At 37.4% G+C, this 20,587-nt stretch overlaps 2 protein-coding genes across 10 annotated transcripts in view; one reads left to right on the top strand and one right to left on the bottom strand.

Annotated features, from left to right (window-relative positions):
- Positions 1–11,903, top strand: part of spire1a (spire-type actin nucleation factor 1a) — a 41,700-nt gene extending 29,797 nt beyond the window's left edge. The window contains exons 8-20 of one of the 9 annotated variants that reach the window (XM_052584840.1): positions 71–200; positions 1,990–2,031; positions 3,819–3,866; positions 5,229–5,398; positions 5,477–5,570; positions 5,674–5,816; positions 6,439–6,456; positions 7,928–7,954; positions 8,536–8,673; positions 8,866–8,936; positions 9,021–9,048; positions 9,344–9,498; positions 10,272–11,903. In XM_052584840.1, the coding sequence (XP_052440800.1) occupies positions 71–200; positions 1,990–2,031; positions 3,819–3,866; positions 5,229–5,398; positions 5,477–5,570; positions 5,674–5,816; positions 6,439–6,456; positions 7,928–7,954; positions 8,536–8,673; positions 8,866–8,936; positions 9,021–9,048; positions 9,344–9,498; positions 10,272–10,521 (1,314 nt within the window). In that variant the 3' untranslated portion in view covers positions 10,522–11,903. The remainder of the gene's footprint in view (positions 1–70; positions 201–1,989; positions 2,032–3,818; positions 3,867–5,228; positions 5,399–5,476; positions 5,571–5,673; positions 5,817–6,438; positions 6,457–7,927; positions 7,955–8,535; positions 8,674–8,865; positions 8,937–9,020; positions 9,049–9,343; positions 9,499–10,271) is intronic. The other 8 variants (XM_052584842.1, XM_052584841.1, XM_052584843.1 and 5 more) reach the window with 8 other exon arrangements.
- A 1,699-nt stretch (positions 11,904–13,602) lies between these two features.
- On the bottom strand, positions 13,603–19,801 carry klhl38a (kelch-like family member 38a). Its single transcript, XM_052583596.1, has 4 exons — positions 19,376–19,801; positions 17,202–18,555; positions 17,013–17,118; positions 13,603–15,935 (listed from the first exon to the last, which is right to left on the bottom strand). The coding sequence occupies exons 2-4, from the start codon at positions 18,552–18,554 to the stop codon at positions 15,646–15,648; spliced, it is 1,749 nt and encodes a 582-aa protein (XP_052439556.1). The 5' UTR covers position 18,555; positions 19,376–19,801; the 3' UTR covers positions 13,603–15,645.
- Positions 19,802–20,587: the final 786 nt, after the last annotated feature.

A 20,587-nucleotide genomic window follows, 5' to 3' on the forward strand; every position in this document is an offset into this window, starting at 1 on the left:
AATACAAATGTCACCTAGTAACACAAACCTGTTAATCGCTGTGCATGTGTATGTTTGAATGTGCTTTAAGGTTTCTGCTCGTAAACTAAAGCCTCATCCTCCAAGACCTCCCAGTCTTCATGAGCGTATCCTGGAAGAGATCCGGTCGGAGAGAAAGCTCAGGCCTGTCTCACCTGATATGATCCGTAGGAGTCGACTCGGTTAGTTCACTTTATCACACTTGCTCTCATAAACACACAGACTCTTATTCATTCATGCACATCATTTACCTAAAAACATATATATATATATATATGAATATGATTATTATTATTATTTGATTGTAAAATAATACCTAATAATAGCAATTAATAATAATAATAATAATATTAATAATATTTTTGAAATCTCATGTAGCCACGTTTATTAATCATAGTACTCCTAAAAAGAATACTAATTAATTATTATTATTGTTTTTGTTGTTTTACACTTTTTGTTATCATTGTACAATAATAATAATCATTGTTATTATATTATTTGTAAAGAAAATCTTAAGTAAAAAGATTTCTAAAAGATTAAGCACAAACATTTTCATCTTGATAAACATTTTAATCAAATTTAACCAAATTAAATGTCCAAGTTTTTGACTGCTAGTGTTTACTTTAACACTGCATAGACACCTTGTCCACGTGTTTATTATTCTGTGCACAGATATTTTTACAAATGCATTCTGTTCAAATTCAGTGTACATCGTTTATTTTAAATAGCTTGTATTTACACTTAAAGCCAGCTTCATGTTGTGTTAGTTAACCTATATATCAAGCATATCAGTCATGTAGAAGAATGTGAGTGTGTGTCAGATATTGACCTCCGGTAATGACAGCAGTGCAGGTGTCTGACAGTGTGTCAGTCTCATGCATGGCTTCTTGTGCTACACTCAACGATTTGTTCACTAACCGTGTCTGCAGTACAGCCCTGTGTCTCTAACTCTGCGCCTCCCATTTTATCTACCACTGTAAATCTCCAATTACATTACTCACCTTGCATTGATACTGTATGTTTTTAAAAACATACATCCACATTGTTACACGCCATTTGATTCTTGTACTGTACATCAAAGCCATTGACATTTACAAGGTGATAGAGAAGGTACATAGTCTTAATAGTGGATTTGCCTTGAGATTTGGTCTCACAGTGGTATTTTGCCGTAGGTGTCAATAGTTAAAGATTATGAGGTTTAAAGTTGAATGTGCACTTGTACATTAAGACCTCTAGGCTGTTTATGTGGATGATTGTATAGTTACACAAGCATAAATCTGGCAATCATTACATCGGACTGAATGTGATCAATGTTGAATAAATGTCCCAGATTTGAGTCAGTTGCAGCAGACTTAATAAAGCTTAAGGTTTGCATGTATGTACCGTATATCAGTTTGTGTGATGAAAAGAGTCTGTTGTTTCCTCCAGCTGCCTAAAAAGACAAAAGTTCAGTGTCTACAGTCTATAAACCTTTAAAACTTAAAGGAGATTAAGGTAAATATCTATTGTATGTATTAAGTGAGTAGTTGGACTTTACTTCAGGGTATTTATTTTTGTAACATTATAAATAAATACATTATTCATTTATAATACTACCTAAAGTAGTATAAAACGTTAATTGTATTCCATTGTTTGTGTAAATGTGATATATAAATGTTGTCAGAAAGCTTCATCAGTCCTACCTTTTTTAATGTGAATTGTACTGTAGCTTTGCCAGTTTTGCCTGTGCTGGATAGTGGTTGTTCAGTATGAAATGACAAAAATAACATTTGTTCTTTCTTGATCCTAAAAGAAATGAATTGTTTTCTGGCTGCTTAATTGTCAAATTGTGTTCCTGTTTATAGATGGAGAGCAGCATTCTTTATATCTAACATTAAATGCATTAACGTTTAATGCCTTGTTTTAACCCATGGCTTTATTTATCTTCTCCCCCCTCTCTCTTCATTCATAACCTCTGCCTCTTTCTCACAGTAATTCGCCCACTTAGCATGTCAGTCAGTTTTGACTCATCAGGTAAAGACTTCATTGTGGCTTCACCGCTGTCAGCTCCCTGACCCTGTGGCTTCTGTGTTTGTGCCAGACCCCTGAAGTGACTCCTACCCTCATGTCACGCTCCTCTGGTGGTGGGGTCGTGACATTGAACCTGTTAGTCCATAGAGGAGGAAGGGGACAAGGCAGTGCCTCCAGTCTTGACATTGACATTGACATTGACAAGACTGCTTGTCGGTGGATAGAATTCTTCAAACATGATTTACATAGTTTGGGTTAGAATATGGCATACATTTGGTCAGATTTTTGGTCTGGACGATTCAACAGTGGAGATTTTGGGCTGTCAGAATTGATGGATTTATAGAAAATTGTGTAGTATATGATGGGCACAGACTTTTTTTTTTGGCTTCAGACTATTCCAACCTGTCGGAGAGAGTGTTGTAATTGTTAAAAATAGAGTTAGATTAGTTTTCTGTTGTATTAAAACATAATTATATTATTTAAATAAATAAATAAATAAATAGGAATTTCAAAGAAACTAAATTACATTTTTTTAAATTAAACTCATTCTTTTAGCAGATGCTTTTATGCATTCAGGCTAACATTTTTTACCTAACATGTGTTCCCTGGGAATCGAACCCACAACCTTTTGCACTGCTTACTGAGCACTGCTGATGCAATGCTCTACCACTGACCCACAGGAACACTGAGAAAATAAACAGAAAAAGATATATATCATAAAATAAAATATGATATTAATATCAGTTTTGAAATGGAAAAACTAAACTCAAAAAAAAAAAGAAAATAGAAATTAAAGTGCAAAAATGAAATAAATGCTAAATAGAAATAAAAAAAGTAATATATTCAGGTTTTGAAAATTGTGTACTGTATTAAAGTTTCAGGATAGCTTTGCATAAAATCTAGCTCAGTTATTCCAGTAGGTTTACGGATAACCAGGTAAGCCACATTCAAATAAAAACATTCAAATCAAGAGGGTAAATCCAAAATTTTATAAGCTTTTCTGTGAGTAATGACTTTCAGTCAAATTCAATCTACTGTAGATGCTCTTCCATGTTCGTAGCTAACATTAATACATATAGTGATGGTTGTTAAGACTGGTTGGATAAGATTTGCTGTGGTCTGTGAATGGAAGAGACCGTAAAATGGATTATGGACTTAAACTCTCATGAATTGGTTCCTATTGTAATTCTTAATGACCAGAAGATGCCTAATAGACTTTGGTCATATTATATCACATATTTAATTTGATGCCAAGTTTTAAAACCCTTTATTTTAGTAATGTTCACACTGACAGCAATTTGCAACAACTTAAAGTAATTCATCTCCTATGAGAGTTGAAGACATGGCTGAGAGCCAGCTCAGCTTTCATTCAATGAGAAGTAATGCAGATTTAATCAGTGTCAGTAATTAATGTATAAAGCCCTTTATGCAGACAGTATTTCCTTCCCTTTCCCTTGTGTTGTATTAAATAAGTCATACATTAAGATTTATAGTTTTTAATGCAAAGTAGTAGCTGTTAGTCTCCAGTATGGCCGCTTGCCCTGGACTTTCCTCTGTATGTCCTCCTGCTACTAAACCGCACTGGTCCTTCCACCTCCAAATCCCACAAATCCCCTGTCCTGCTGCTTCTGTGTGGCTGCACCGTGCCTGTGCTTCTGTGTGCTGGTGTCACAGAGCTGCTGATTGGTTTACCTAAGTGTACTTTACACTTTTATATTGGCTCACTGTGTGAATGTCAGGTATTGAAAGGCCTGTATTGGGATCATATTGAAGAATATGTTCCTTTCTAGGCGCAGGCAAAAGTATGAGCACCCCACAGGACTTGTTCCGAAGCTCAGGTAAAGTATTCCTGACGCAATCATGACTTTCACATTGCTCCCTCATGCCCCCAAGCACCATGTGAGAGAAATGTCTTGGTTTTGAGAGCTTGAGTATGAATCAAACACAAACTGTGTGAGTGAGCAGCAGAACTCGCAGAATTAATTTCTGACTGAGGATTAGTCTAGTTTAAGAAGGGTTATGTAACTCTGGGTCTGCAGGCATCAATATTTAATGTGCTGCAATGTTTATTTTTATACTCTGTCCATCTAAGTTCTATGAATATCTCATTTGAACCTCAACTGACCAGGAATATTGCTTTTCAACTTAGTACATTTGTTTTCTTAATATAGAAGTGATCAGTATCTAGTATATCGATCTTTACTTTCCTGAATGTTTGGATTGGATTCTATTAGTTATGCGAAAATTTTCATACATCGCATATGTAGTTTAAGTCTGAATGAGAGTTTTTAGGGTGTTATGCAAAAGAGATTTTACACTACAGTTCAAATGTTTGAATTAATACTTTTATTCAGGATACATTAAAGTTTGTAACGTTATTAATGTTGCAAAAATATTTTCATATATTTAAAAAAGCAGCCCTTTTTACTTTCTATTCTTAAAAAAAATCATGTTTTTCAAGAAAATATTAAGCAGCTCAGACATCTTCAACATTGATAATATAATGATAAATGGAATTCTATCGGTATATCTGAATGATTTCTAAAGGATCATGTGACACTGAAGACTGGAGTAATGATGATGAAAATTCAACTTTGTCATCACGGGAATAAATAAAATGTCAATATCTCAGATTATATATAATATAAATTATAAATTATTATATTTCACAATTGTTTTTTATTTATTTGCAGTATAAGAAACTTTTGAACAATAGCTTATTTAAACTTCTATTGACTTGATTTAGTGAATTATAGTTTTCATTGCTGTGGACATCAGTGTTATGTAATTTCATCACTATATACTGCCGTGCATAATCTGAATAATTTATGATATGGCTTGTTCAGGAAAGCCATTATTGATTTGATGTATAGAACTCAAATCTGTTCAGTTGTAGTCTTCATCTGATTTTAAAGTTCAAACCACAATAGATATGAGTTTTGAAATCCAACTGTCCTCTTTTTCCACTTTGGAAAGTCTTCAGCTGTTGCAGAGGAACGTTTCTTAGCATCATGTTGATGCTTTATTCATTACTGTGTCAACTAGTATAAAAAAACAAGAAGATCTGATTTCAACAGTTCCAATCTAGATCTGTAGACTTGTAAAACAGTTTGTAGTCAGGTGCAGTGCAAACAAAGCATAGTTTTCTTTGCTCTCCTGATTGGTGTCTGATTATGTCCATATTGTCCACACACACACAGACATCCCTGACGGACACCGAAAGTTGGCCATCAGCACACTGTCCCTGGCCAATGGCACGTCTCCAGCTCGGAGCCCCGTAAACGGTGTATCTGGAGGTCAGGCGCTGTCCCAGAGAAAGAGGTTGCTCAAAGCACCTACGCTGGCCGAGCTTGATAGCTCCGACTCGGATGTGAGTGGGTTTTATATCTTCTGTGTTGCAAAAACATTGCCAAAATATGATTGTTAACATCTCTTTTTCGTCCTGTAGGAGGAACAAAGCACTCGGAAGTCTGACAGCAGCTCTAGCGTATCTGCCTCACTGGTTGAGGACACGTCTCCAGAGTCCGTCATGGCCAAAAAAAGTAAGACCCGTCTTGAAATATCCAGAACTTTTTATTCACAGTCCAACCAAAACCTGTCACTGACTGACAGTTCTTTTTCACCTCAATTTTTGTCTTCTCCCAGCTCCTCCGCAGTTCCTGCCCATATCTTCCACCCCTCAACCTGACAAACGCTTCGCTCCTCAGAGGAGGCACTCCATAGAGAAAGAAGACCCCACCAGCGTGCGGCCTTTCCTGCCTCCGTCTCGCAAGAGCTCCAGATCTCTGGTAACTGGAACAAACACTACCTTTAGCTCCATGCTTCTGCCTACAGAGTTGTTTTTTCCTGTTGAACAAATCCCAGGACAGTAAATGAGGGTAATTTAGTGTTGAGCAGTCAATTGGCTGCAGGCTGTATTCACACTTCTCTGTCCTGAGTCTTATAGAAGTATAATTAGATTCTCAGGATTCAGTCTAGTGTGCAGCACTGCAGGTCTTTAGTGTAGAGAGAGAGAGATAAAGTAGAACTTCTTCAGTTCAGAAACCAAATCAAAGGCTGATCTGTGGCATACAGCAATTTTTAAAGTCATTGACATTTTTCAGTGAATAATGACTTTAATATTTTTTTTTTACAGCTTATTTTTGACTAAATCTTACATGAAGCTTCATTTATGAAGAACCGACTACTTCCGATTTAGCCATGCTGACTGTATTTGATCAGTTTCAGTCATTTTAGGCAAGACCAATGTCGATTGCGAAACCTTTGAACGGTTGTAAATGATATAATCACAGAGCACTTACAGGAAAATGATTGTTAAACGCTTCTAGATAGTGAGTGATACTGTAGTTTTATTGCAGTATAGATAGAGAGCTGTAACCGCTCTGCTTTCTTTCCTGCTTTACACTGAAGCTCTCTTCGGACAACAAGGTAAAGGACACCGTATTCTACATTCTCATGCTCACAGATTTGGTTACATTATGTTGGAGGAGTCATTTCATCACTGTTTCGTCTGCAGTGGCTTTATTCGTCTTCCAGCAGGGCAGTTGCTTCATGTGTGTGTTGCACAATGTTTCATGGCCAGTAGGGAAAGCTGCTGAAGGAAATGGCCCACACTTAAATCACTTCAGTTATATGTCGTCAGAGTGGTTTATGATCGAACGGATAAACCGATTCGCTCAACAAACTTCCTCCTTTTGAATAATGCACAAGTTATGTGCATCATTCAAACAATGTTAGATTTAGATAAGTAAGATCTAGATAAGAAGGTTTAATAAGTACGGAATAGTGCAGAGATAGCAGGTCAAATTTACTAAATAATAATAGTTATATTTATTGTATTATATTTAGTGCCTTCAAACAATCACATTCAAAATATTTTTTTTTCTTTACATGTTATGTATGTGTGCTTTGTATGTTTATTATGTGTAATATATAAATACACACACACATGCATGTATATATTTAAGATTTTTTTTTTATTTTATATATAGTTTAATATAAATTATAAAAATATAAATATATGCATGTCAATATTTTCTAAAAATATTCTGTATGTGTGTGTATACAGTACACACGTATATTATGTAAAGAAAAACTTTTACTTTGAATGCGATTATTCATGATTAATCATTTGAAAGCACTAATTATATTATATTTTATTATGTCTCATTTTCTCATTCATTACTTTTTAATTTATAATTTATCAATTCAATTAAAGATATCCAATATGCTTTGTTAAAATAGTTTTGTCTGAGCTTTGCTTTTTTTAAAATTTTTATTTATTTATTTATTTTTTTTAATATCGGCTTAGCGTTTGTTATATTTAGATATCTAAATCAATAATTTTAGTTTAGTTTAACTTAGTTTAACTTTACTTTTTAGTTTAGTTTAGTTTAATTTAGTTTAGCTTAGCTTAGTTTAACTTAGATTAGCTTAGCTTAGCTTAGTTTTGCTTTGCTTTGCTTAGTTTAGTTTAGTTTAGTTTAGTTTAGTTTAGCTTTGCTTTGCTTAGTTTAGTTTAGTTTAGTTTAGTTTAGTTTAGTTTAGTTTAGTTTTGCTTTGCTTTGCTTTGCTTTGTTTAGTATTTGAAATACTAATGGAGAGTGATGCTTCATTTTTTTTTCTTTTTATAATTAATCATCAATACAATTAAAGACATTCCTTGCTCTTGTAAAATTATTTTCCGTGGACTTTTTCCTTTTTCTGGTTTCTTGTTTTATGCTATCTTAGATTTTTTTGTCCTTTTAGAATATTTTTTACAACTTTTATTTAATATTTACTTATTTGTATAACATTTAGGGAGCATCAGTGACACTTTTTGTTATTGTAAATGAAACTATACAGCAGTTATTTTCCACCAAATGCCCCCAAAAAATCCAATGTTGTTTTCTTTGGTCAGACTCACGCACTAGGCAGCGGTCGCGCGGTACGTCCCGTCAAACTACATATTACTTACACTAACAATGGGTGACAAAGGGGCATAAAAGCCAATATGAGTCTCTTATTCTGTAGTTCACAATACATGATATATCTTTTTAAAACATAGTTATAGTATAGTAAGGTGGTTGAATGTAAGAATTAGAGACATGTGTTGGCTTTTATGTGTGCTTGAATCAGTATGATCTTTAAAGTTTTTGTATTTGTGTGTAAGGACTAATCCTGGCTGGGGCGCCGTGCATTGTTTTAGCACAGAGCATGAACATTTCTATTCATCATTACATGAAAATTTTGCATACAAGACCTGCCCTGTAGAGCTGAAACTTGCATAACAACATAAACGGACAGTTAACCTTTCCTCATTAAAGAATTAAATGTTCAGCTCTGTCTCCATTGCCATTGTGTTGTGGGTTTTGTTGTGTGTTTTGTTTGGCAGAAGGTGTAACCATTATGTTGATCTAGCATGTAATGGTTTTTTCCATCCCTTCGTTCTCGGGTGTGACAGCATGGCATGTTTAAATATGCCGTGTACACTTGGGCTTGTTTGTGAAAGTGTTATGTTTGTTTCAGGAGGAGTTCTGCTACCCCGTCGAGTGCCTGACTTTGACCGTGGAGGAGGTGATGCATATCAGACAGGTTCTGGTTAAAGCAGAGCTGGAGAAGTTCCAGCAGTATAAAGACGTCTATAACGCGCTGAAGAAAGGAAAGGTAAATTTACTCTTCACATTCATTGCCCAGTCGATATACATTCATCCAAGTGTATGTTTTGGGATCGTCTTCTTGTTTGGAGTACATGATGCCTAAAAATGCTGTCTATATAGGCAGATCACTAGGTTTTGAGCAAGCTAGGTGTGTGCAAGTGTGTATGCAAGTGTTTCATTGTGTAACCCTTCCTCTCAGCTTTGCTTCTCATGTCGGACAAGGAAGTTCTCGCTCTTCACCTGGTCCTACACCTGCCAGTTCTGTAAGAGGTGGGCGGAGCTTTTCATTTCAGACTTTAAATGAAGAAAGTGATGCGCAGTGGAATCATATTTGTTCTTCTTTTCTTCTCACAGGCCCGTTTGTTCACAGTGCTGTAAGAAGGTAAATGTTACGTCCTAACATCTTATGTTCACTAAGGTTGTATTTGATCGAAAATACAGTAAAACAGTAAATATTATCACAATTTAAAAGTCTATTATCAATGTTGAAAATAGTGCAGCTTTTATTTGAAATCGAAATCTTTTGTAACACTATAAACACTGACTTTTGATCAATTCAATGCATCCTTGCTTAATAAAAGTATTAATTTCTTTAAAAATAAATCTGATTGACCCCAGATTTTTAAGCAGTAGTGGGTTTTTTCACTTTGCTAATAACCTCATCCCTCTCATCACAGATAAAGTTGCCGTCTAAGCCTCATGCCAGCCTGCCCATCTCCTCTCTGGGCCCCAGCATCCTTCCCAAAAAGGAGTCTGCAGCGTCAGCCGCCACAGAGAAGCCCCCCTCCACATCCAGCCACAAGCGTCACAGCCTTCAGCGCACCATGTCCAGGTGAGCTTCACAGATGATGGTAGAGCCTGTGTCTAGGGGTGCTCCGATCACGATCGGCCGATCGTTATGCGCATCTCCTCAGTAAAGCCGGTTTTCTAATCAGCGGTTAATTCCATCAGGTGCTTGATTTCACATAGAGCAGCTGTTACTACACAGAGCCGTTGTTAATAGAGAAGATGCGCAAATCCACTTCATTTTCAGCGTTTTTTGGCGCATCTGCTCAGTTAACAACGGCTCTGTGTAGTAACAGCTGCTATATGTGAAATCAAGCACCTGATGGAATTAACCGCTGATTAGAAAACCGGCTTTACTGAGGAGATACGCATTAACGATCGGCCGATCGTGATCGGAGCACCCCTACCTGTGTCGTTTGTACCAGGATTCATAAGAGAGCTGCAGAGGGTTTGAGACATTAAACATTAACATTCAAATAAACAACTGGGACTCATTATTGTGGCAGAATAAAAGCTTGAATTTGAAATGTTAAAAGCTCAATTGTTGGAGCCAGTGTTATTTTACTATCATTGAGATTGAGAAAATGAATTTCGTCATATTAATCTGTTTTTATTTTTGTATTTTCTGTTTTCATTTTAATCTTAGATTTTTTTTTTTGTCATTTAATTGTGTCGTTTAAATTATTGAAATATTAAATTAAAATCAAATTGGGTCCTATAGGGTTCAGCTTGCAAAAAAGTTAGTGAACTCTGGATCTGTAGCGTGTTAATGTCTGCCAGTAAGATCATTTACATTTCTTGTGACGATTCCTCTCTCAGATCCTCAAAGCACGCTGAGCGCTCGTCCTCCAGAGACGAGCTGGAGCTGCCGGAGCAGTTCACCGAGGACTGGAGCACCATGGAGGTCTGCGTGGACTGCAAGAAGTTCATCAACGACATCATCAGCAACAGCAGGCGCAACCTGAGCACCAAACGTGCCCGTCCGCCCCGCAGGACCCACTCCGTCTACATGCCCAACACCAGTTCTTCCAACTACAAACCCTCAGAACGGACTATCAAAGAGGTTTAGGATCCGAAGTGTTTGGCACGGTCACAGTGTGGTCCTTAAAATGCTCCAGTTGATCGTGATGGTGCCAGGTGGAAATTCGCTTATGTTACACACTGTATGAAAAATACGGCCTCTCTTGTTAGCTTTATAACGTTCCTCCAAAACCACTTCTTTTCTATTTAAAAAGTGCCAGAGGTGAAGGAATAAAGCCGTCCCTCTTCCAGCATGAGTCCTTAAGCACCAGCCTTCTCAGGAAAAGCTTTGGAATGTAGTTTAACACACTTTAAATTTACTTTGACCAGCTTACCCAGAATGAAATGACGGTGTAAAAAAAAAAGTTATGGCAAGGCTGCTTTGATCACTGAAAGGCACAAGGCCTGAATGTACATTATTCAATGGAGCTCAATCGTATGTAAATAGTTGCTGAATGCTCAGCCTAAATGTAAATAGGCATCCAAACTGACTTATTTTCCCCCTTTTAGGAAATACTAGTCGATTGCTGTAAGACCAAGAGACTGTAGATTTATTCAGCCTCCGCAACCATTCAAGATCATGTCTTACCAAATGTTTTTTCTTATTGTTTTTAAAACTGCTGCTGTGATTGTGACATGGTCCAAACGAATGCGTCCAAAAACGAAAGTACTTACAGATAAATATATTTTTCCTGTCTGATGGCAGTGTTTTTGAGATTTTAGTCAAAGATGAGGGTCAAGAAGTGTTTTTTTAAGAGCTTTAGTGTTTCTTAAAGGAGTGATCGGCTGTGCCAAACAAATCTCCACTTTCTGAGCAATATGTGTCTTGGACCTGATGTACATAGTCAATAACATTTACCGGAGATGGTGACGGCCCAAAGGGGAAGCCAGTTCTCTCTTTTATATGGGGAAGTGACTTTTGTAGGTTATGTTTATGTACATTCTGTTAATCCGAATCTCATCTGATCCACTTATCTATTAAAATAGGCTCTATTGTTATAAAGTTATGATTTATGATTAATAAAGATTATTTTATTTTTCAGTGTCAAATGTCACTCAACAACTAAAACTATTTAGTTATTTTTCAGCTGCACATTTATTTGACGTCTTAAAACTTTGTAAATTAATTTATAATGTATCATTAATTACTGTTTTGTGCAATGCAACACCCCAGGAGACTTTAAATATGAAGGTACTGAAGTCATATCAGGGTTTTTGGAAGGATTGTTTCTGTTTGTGCTTAAATAAAAAAAAAAAAAATGAAATGCACACTTATAAATAGACATGCACTGCAATGGTGTACAGGCCTGTTCTTTTGTTTTGTGCAAAGCTGACTGTACTGCCTTCCTCTGAAGATCGGTGTGCATGATGATATCTATGATTTTTTTTAATAAGAACCGAATTGCCAATAAATAAAGCATCAAATTTGAATATTTGAAATTGAATTTGATTTTATTACACATTCCTCATCAGATCTGCATAGACGTGCCAATCGAGAAAGATGTCCTTACAGTTATCATATGATGAATATAACACTACTAGGGTGTATTAAAACATTTTAATTAGATTACCCAATGAGCCATAAAAAAGTGTGAGGATGTTAATGACACCGGCAATTTATTATTATTTGCAAATGATATGAGATACCTTTTAGTTTCAAAATAATGCAAACTTCTCAACATATTGATGCCTTAATATGTAGCCACATTCAAGTGACCAACTTGAATAGACCAGTTTATATTACAGTGCGTTTAACAGAATGTACTGTTATTTAACAACAGATATTATTCAGATCACAAAAGTTTTGAGTTTTAACTTGTGAGCTTTGAACATTACGTAGTGTAGTACTTTGATAAAGACTGTAGTGTAGTGTATCCCTCATTATCTCGTTTTTTACCCACGTTAAATTCAATATGGCGTCTAACCTGAGGCCTGTTGTACGGTTTCTAGGGTCTTTGGACGTTTGAATTTGAAAAAATAAAAAAAAAATACTAAAGATTTTTACTTATGATTTTGACATTTGACTGGTTAAATCAAGTGAATGTAATGGGAAAGAGACAGAACTGCAATTCTCCACTAGAGGGCAGAAAAACATAACTTTTTCAACATCTGACTAAAACTTCTGCATTTCTCAAACGGTTATGTATCATTTACATTTAGATTTAAATCTATTAAAGTAGCAGACGCTTTTATCCACTGCGACTTATAATTGAGGAATACATCGAGCGAACTAGAGACAAATAGACACAGGAATTTCTCGAAATACCCATAGACTGTTCATACCAAGTTTCAAGCATTGTTAAAAATAAAAAGAAATATTAAAGAAAGGAGAAAACAAAAATTGTCAGGGAATCTCTCTTTAAAAGTAAAGTAAAAGTAATTTTGAACAAAATAAATAATCATTAATATAGTAATTTTTTTCCCTTCACATGTTGTGTGGAAAACACAACTGTAGAGGGCAACAAACCACTCTCTAAATGTGACATAGGCTTCTGCTTCATTTTGTACTTCGACCCTGGTTGTGGCTCCTTCTCCATTACATGAGCAGAACATGGTGGTTATTGTAAAATGTTTGTGAAAAATTTAGTACAAATATTAGTTTATTTATAAAATACAGATTTTTATGAGCTGTTTTCTTTCATTTCAAAGTCTTAATATTTCAAACTACTTCAAACACCACAAATTAATAAACTTAAGACATTTTTCAAAAGACCTAATTACATGCCGACTTATTTATCGGCTGAAATGGTCTTAATAGGTTTGAGTCTGTGAGAGTGGACTGTATACTGAGATGATAGTGGAAAACAAGCCTGTCCTGCAGTCTGATTGGTATTTCCCAAGACAACAGTTGTCAAGGGCAAGCTACTCGAGGGCTGTACTTTCTATCTAAAAGCTTGGGGCTAAAGTTAGTGGTGAGTTTTATCTCCAGACCAGCTGTGTTTCCGATTATGCCGCCTCTCCCGCGGTCAGGCCCCTTTGTTAAGCTCAGTGTGTAGTTGTTTACTTGTTGTAAATGACAAAGTGCAGTGAAAACTAAGCTGAATCGATATGTTTTACAAATGAATAGCTTCGAAACCCTTCAATATTTCTTTCATGCAGTAGTGCAATTCAATAGAAAAACACAGACGTCTTGTATACCTCATTTTTGGTTTAATCATCAAAGGTAAGGTTACCAGGCATTAAGTAAACCATTTTCAAGCAGCATTAAATATTAGGAGGCAATGGACATCTTGACTGAATCTCTATCCACTGTTCCTTTTATCTTAAGTGATGTCAAGGGATGTTTTTATTTGATAATGGAGTTTGTGGACAAGACAACCTCTTCAAACTGTAAGAACTGCACTTTGAGATCAACATAATGCAGCAAACACAAATCAATGCTAACAAGCACTTCCTGTTCTTTCAGAAGTCATGATTTCATTTTTATCATCAAAGCTTTTTTTCTTCTTCTTCTTTTTTTTTTTTTTTTTTTTTGCTACAAAGGGGAAATGAGAAATAAAATATATGGGCAAAAATATGTGGACATCACAATTCATTCATTTACCTGTGTGTTTGCATACAATGTGTTCATATTATGTTTAATGATCTCTATTCAGTTTTCTTAAAATATGAATTGTTTTTATGCCATTTGCAATACATTTATGCTCAAGATACATGAAATAAAACACTTTCTTTGGAAAAACTAGAAAAAGTATTAATAATAAGGTTTATTTTGACTGAAATCCTACTGATGTAACTTACATAATATGGAGCACAATGTGTATGTATGCATGTATATGTATCTATTAGTTGTTATTATAATTATATACCGTATAGCCTAGTCATGCAGTTTATATTGTCCATTGAACAAGTTTTATTACAGATATGTAGCATACCTTTTTGTCAAAAGACAAAAAAATAAAATAAAATAAATCAAGCAATATATTTTGGTCATGGAAAAGGCTCAGAAGGCAATTGTCAACTAGCAGCTTCAGGTAACATTTAATTACAGTTTGTGAAAATGACATAGCATATCTGGTTCACAGACATAACCCTATTAGTGTATGGATTAATTGTGGATTAATATTCACAGACTGTAATGGTCTATTTCTCCTCCAATTAACCCAGTATTTTTTATGTAGTAGTCAACATTTGAAGTGGATCAAAAAAGTCTGCAGCTGCGAAGTAAGAATAAAATATATTTGCTACATTATGTTTCATTAACTTCTACACCTACCCCTCACAGTAATACAAATACAGTAATTATTGTTGTTCAGTGTGAAACAAATATGCACAGTATTTGTATTTTTGTATTATTATTAGTTTGCTGATGGAGCAATTGGAAACCAAAAAAGCATATTTGATTTGAATATAATCACCCTTGTGCATCTCTAAATGTTTACCCCAGTTCATTTCCATGTTCCAAACCCCAAAATGGGTTCATTGTCATGCTGGAACAGAAAAAAATCCCCTTACACTGAAAATGTTCATCTCAGCAGATTGCATGGCTGTTTGCATGATTTTATGCATCTGTTAGATATGCGTGTAGCGGAAAAGTAAACCATGTTAATTAGAAGCAGGTGTCCACATACTTTTAGCGTGCATGGTGCATCAAGCATTTCATGATCCATTAGGTTTGTTTTTGGCCTTCGTTAATTACATAGAACTGACCACACACCACAGCACTTCATCCAACAGTCATGTCCTCATTCTTGTAGATTTTACTCTGGCTAAAAAGATTGTCACATCCAATTATTGCCACATTCCAATTAGATTCAAGCTAACAAGGCACTATTGACTAAAATTTGGCTGCTCAAGCCGTTCTGAGAGAAGGAGATCATGATGAGAAACATCTGTCTGAAGATTTTCGGGTCACAGTTCTGCAGGGACAGATGTAGATTGCATAAGTCTGCCGTTTTGCTCTGAGGTCCTGGGCTCGCTCCCTGAGGTCCACTGTGACACTTGCAGTTGCCAGCTCGAATCTCTTTTGATTTAAGACGGCACAGATGCTGGCGAGCACCAGCAGCATACCATCAACATCAAAGCCACAGCTGAGATGTACTCAACCCACAAACGAATGCCACCTTCCTCAGATGGTTTCCAGTCTCAGCTGTGGCCCCATATTTCTCATGTCCCTTAATGAGTAGGGGAGCGAACGGGACGCCCAAGCAGAGATGTTGCGTTCTCTGAGCAGTCACGGTGGGTTGGAGCGGTTGGAGACGCAAATCAGCGACAGTGAACCATGATCAAACAGTTTGTACGGTAACGATCCTTTAGAAGTCCATACATCTGTTTTAGGGTCGTAGCACTCAAAGCAGTCTGAGTCTTCGATGACATCATGACTGTTGAGGAAACGTCCTCCGGTCACATAGAGTTTGTTATTGATGACTGTGGCTGCATGGTGCATCCTTCTCTCCTTCATGTTGGTGCACTTCACAAATTTATTAGCTTTGGTGTCATAGGCAATAACTCTTCTTGTGTATCCTGAAAATAAACACAAGTATAATTAATGTATCAACTCATCAAATGATGCATAATGTTTAATGGTTGATTTACTGTGTGATCCTAGCAAGGGCTCAAGATTTCCCCTGACCTTAGATGTCGTTAAATTTCATCTAAACATTTACTGAATGCTACTCTGTTTGTTATGCTCTGGTTAATCTTGACTGTAATCTTGACAACAGCATTTGTCAGATTTATGAACCGATTAGCTTGCTAGTTCATTTGTTCATGACATTTAGATTTGTAAGTTAAAAATGTAGAATTTATGTAATTTCATGAACAAAATGTAGATTTTAAAAATCATTATTATTTATTATATTATAGGCCAAGTGAGTGGAACCATTCAATCTGAAATCATAGTCTATTCAACTGGCCCTTCGCATTGAGATTGATTGACAGGCGAGCTGACCATTCATAGTGCAGAATCTGCCATCTTTGTCCAATAAACACATCAGACAGGAGAGTAGGTTAACTTCTGTGGACTTAAACTTGAAAAATGGTGTGTATTGAATTGATGTTTCTGCAGTTAAAATGCCTTCAGATGTTCATTCACGTTTATTTGCTGCTATAAGTAAATGTGAAAAGATGATTGGTTCACATGCCGCTTGAACTGCGCATTAAAGAGTCACAAAAATAGTATTTACTGATTGAATTCATTACAAAGTGACAAAATGTAAAGGCTAAGACTTTGTTTCATACCAAAAGTAACCTGCTCTGCCTTGTCTGTCGGCACTTTTTTCAATTTCTCTTTGCTCCGCAATGTTGTTTTTTTTTACTCCGTGAAAACATGATGTGAAGTGTGAGAGTGGCATGGCTTGTCAAACATATCAACAGTACCTAAGGTCTTCGTGAAGGGTCAACTAAATTAAATCAGTGGAATCCAGCACCAGCTAGGGGGCATCACCAAACTTCCAAGGCATCCGCAAGATGACTTAAAATTATATTTAAAAAAGGTATTTTTTTATTTATTTTTTATTCACCCACTCAACTGCTCTTTTCTTTTAGTCCAGTAGTTTTAAATATCAGATTTTCCATATTCTTTTTTACAGTTTGACCCACCTCCAACAATGTAAATCTTGTCTTCTATCACAGCAGCAGGTGCGCAGACGTTCTTCACTGTCCTGGTTTCCAGTCTAGACCACAAGTTACGGGAGATGTGATAAACCTTGGAGAGACAAAAGGCATTTGTTATGTGGGATCACACCTTGAGCGAGGCGCATGTTATATTCTCTAACTGACATTTGTTACCTGTATTTGTCTCACTGGATTCTGCAGGGCATCCTCGCCTCCAAACACATAAATCCTCTGATCGTTGGCTGCGACTGCAGGGTGTAGGACTGCTGTGGGCATCGGTGCCATGGCCTCCCATTGATTGAACATGCTGTTGTAGCGCTCCACCATATTTGAGATCTGCTTATCCTGCCCTATTCCACCAAGAGCGAAGATGAAGTGAAGGTAGGAGACACACTGATGGGCGTAACGTGGCCCCAGCATGGGCTCGGCAGTCCTCCACTGGTTGGTCTTCAATGAGAGAGTATAAACTGTGGAGCTAACTGCACTGTCTCCAGATGCCAGACTTAGGCTGAGGCCACCAACCACGTACAGAATACTGTGAATACACACGTACGCTGCCTTGTAGAGTCGTAGAGGTAGTTTGGCGAGCCATTGCCACCGTTGCGTCCGTTCGTCATAGAGAAGCGCCTCTCGAGATGTCTGTTCGTTGTTCTTGCGGCCTCCAACCACCACCAGAGTCTCCCGGCAGGTGTAACGGCGTGGTGTGGTCCAAAGAGGTTTCAGCTCTTGAGTGCATTTGGCGCTTACGGAAAACATCAGACGTCGCACAGACTCAATGATCTCGGTGCACAGCGTAGAGGACTGGACGAGCGGATCATTGGCGATAAACTGGAAGAGGTACGTCGGATGGATGTACCGCAGCCGGACCTTCTTAAAGAGGTCATGAATGGCTCCTCGCCTGGAAAAGGGGTCATGGTGGATCCAAGCAAGTAACGTCTCAAAAACCTGCTCTTCCTCCGCGCACAGTCGGTCGTCCTCCAGGTAGCACATTAGCTCAGGAAGAGAGAGTTCGCAGAAGTCCTCAGAAGCAGCTACGTCCGAGAAACACCGCACAGCCATTTCTTTGGCTCTCTCCTTGAGGCTTTCGCAATGAAGGATCTCTGAGAGCCGGATCATGCTCAGGCAGTTTTCCGGATTGAGCTGTTCCTGTAAGAAGGTGGAGCAGGCCTCAAAGAGCCTCCCGTAATGCAGCATGGAGGCCGCCTGCATCAGGGGCAGCACCAGCTCCATGGTGATGGTGATGGTACCAGTATAGATGTAATCCACAACACATTCGATGACCTCCGATGCGATGCCTTTCAGGTCCACTCTAGCCTGGCTGCTCTCCCGGAAGTTGCTGCAGAACATGGCTCGGAAGTACGGGCTGCTAGAAACCAAGACGTTCCTGTGGCATGGGATCTCTTTGTCTTCGGTGCACAAGATCACATCAGTGAAGATCTGCTCATGTCTCAGTATGTTCAACTGAAACAGGAGGTGAGCAGGGAGCTCTTGGTCCTTGAATGGAAAGATCTCTGATGTACTAGCCATGCTGCAAAGGGAACGGATTGAGAGTTTACTGGCAAAATTACTGTTCAGTTCCTTGTGAATAAGGTGAAGTTATGGTTTGCACCACACAACCTTTCCTCCCTTTCTCCCTCTCTGTTTTATCACCCCTGATGTTTAGTGCCAGGTCACAGCGTTCTATTCCAGTGTCCCTTAAATCATTTTAATGCTTCCATGTGCAGAGCTAGGCTACATTTCCCTTTCAAAGCTAAGTTTATCAACGCCGTTGTATCACTTGCCAGCTGTTTCTGATCCCCTCAGTAGGTTTGCCCTTGACAGCCTAACTATTTAGACGAGGACATTTCATGGGGCTATTATCAACGCTAAGTCGTCTAATCACCCCAGAGACAGCTACTGATTTTATTTCACTCCAGATCACATGGGCCTGACTGACGTCTATTTTGGGATGCTAATTGTTTTTTTTTCTTTCTTATTATTAAACACTTCTGAGACACCACAACAAGGCTGAAAGTATTCCCTAAAGACAAAAGATACCATATCATATTTCAGTAGCACTTATTTAAAATAGACAGCAAACTCTTAGTCGCCAGTCCAGTTGTGAAAACGACGGTAACAACAACTGCCGTAAGAAAATCTCAGTAAATAAGAATTTCACTATCTTGACTATGTAATTTTGCTAGACATGTAACTGCTTATTAGAATTATTTAAAAACTTGCACTGTATTAGTAGGACAATTCAGAAGTGGTAAACTACTTTTTAAAAGTAAATGCTCTGTCAGAATTCACAATCTGGACAATAAAGCATTTCCTCAATTAAATCCTGTTTCATATATATTTACACTCACCTGTTTGTTCTTTACACTCAATTTGATGACGAATGAGGCACAGTTCAACAGGATAAAAGCAAATACATTTCTCCCGGATTTCTCTCTCAAAGACGACACAGTCAAAAGTGACACGGAGAAAGACACGAGGTCTCAAGTTTGGAGTTTGCCATGAGGTCGCTGTGTACATTCCAGTTACCGAGAATAGTCTGGAGGGCTGCTGTCGTCCAGGGCTCACATGTGACCCTCCCCTTGTTTGCTCCCACAGTGGTCCCAAGCATTTTGTGTGTTTTCTATGGCAGTGACAGAGAACCCGGCTTATCCGGAGGACAGAGGAAGGGGTTGAGGGTTTGTGCACACCCCTTGGCAGGCTTGTGTAACCCAGGAAGCTGGTAAATATAGTTCAGTGCTGATGGCTAGGATGAGTATGGTGAACAGCTGAACTGAAAGGCCCGATTACCTTGGCTTGCCTCTTGCTTGAGAAAATTAGTAAAAAAAAAAAACAAACAAACAAAGAAAAAACGACTAGGTTGCCATTTACCTGCCACCTATTAAGTTGCACATTCACCTTTCAGAATTTTAAATATTTTTTTCTTCAAATCAAGCTCTAAGTCAAAGTTTACTTTTCACTTGTGTTATCAGTTTATCTAGGTTCACAGGCTTTATGTTACACAGAGACCTAATATATCTTTTTACATATTTCCGTGTCCTATAGTCATAGATTAGCAATGTATTGCTTTTATGTAAGTATACTAATAATGTATGCAATCAACATAAAGGAAAATGAAAAGGTTGGCAAAAGCATGCAAAAAAAAAAAAGAAAAAAGAAAAAAAAAGAGAGATCGTATGAGTTGAACTTAACTCTAGATACTGGTACATATACTCTTTACAGCCCTATCATCAGCTGCATGCTGGGAGAAGATGAATTACTGTCATGTTTAGATTGCTGGAGAGGGAAAGAAAAACAAACACACATCTAGGCAGATTATATGACAGTCCCAGAATGCCATGGAGTCTGGAATGCCAGCAAGGGAGCATCATCTTTAGTAATGTCACCTGTTCCCTTTGATGTACACAGCTGTGCTTGCTTTGCCCACTTCACTGCTTTCCTACCTAGTGGCTTGTAGGTGTGGTTTTTACATTTATCTTAACAAAAATTATGATGTTTGTATCAAAATCTTGATAGTGATAGTTTTATAAATGGTGTCGGCAAAGATTTAACATAGGGATAAG

This window comes from Carassius gibelio, chromosome B19, assembly GCF_023724105.1.
Source record: "Carassius gibelio isolate Cgi1373 ecotype wild population from Czech Republic chromosome B19, carGib1.2-hapl.c, whole genome shotgun sequence".
Classification (NCBI taxonomy): domain Eukaryota; kingdom Metazoa; phylum Chordata; class Actinopteri; order Cypriniformes; family Cyprinidae; genus Carassius; species Carassius gibelio.

Bases quoted from the DNA above. Each gene is read 5' to 3' on its own strand.
- klhl38a (XM_052583596.1), bottom strand. From the start codon at position 18,554: ATGGCTAGTACATCAGAGATCTTTCCATTCAAGGACCAAGAGCTCCCT. The intron at 17,119-17,201 runs GTAACAAATGTC...TGTCTCTCCAAG, and splicing joins ATCCAGTGAGACAAATACAG to GTTTATCACATCTCCCGTAA. The intron at 15,936-17,012 runs GTGGGTCAAACT...GTTTATTTTCAG, and splicing joins CAAGATTTACATTGTTGGAG to GATACACAAGAAGAGTTATT.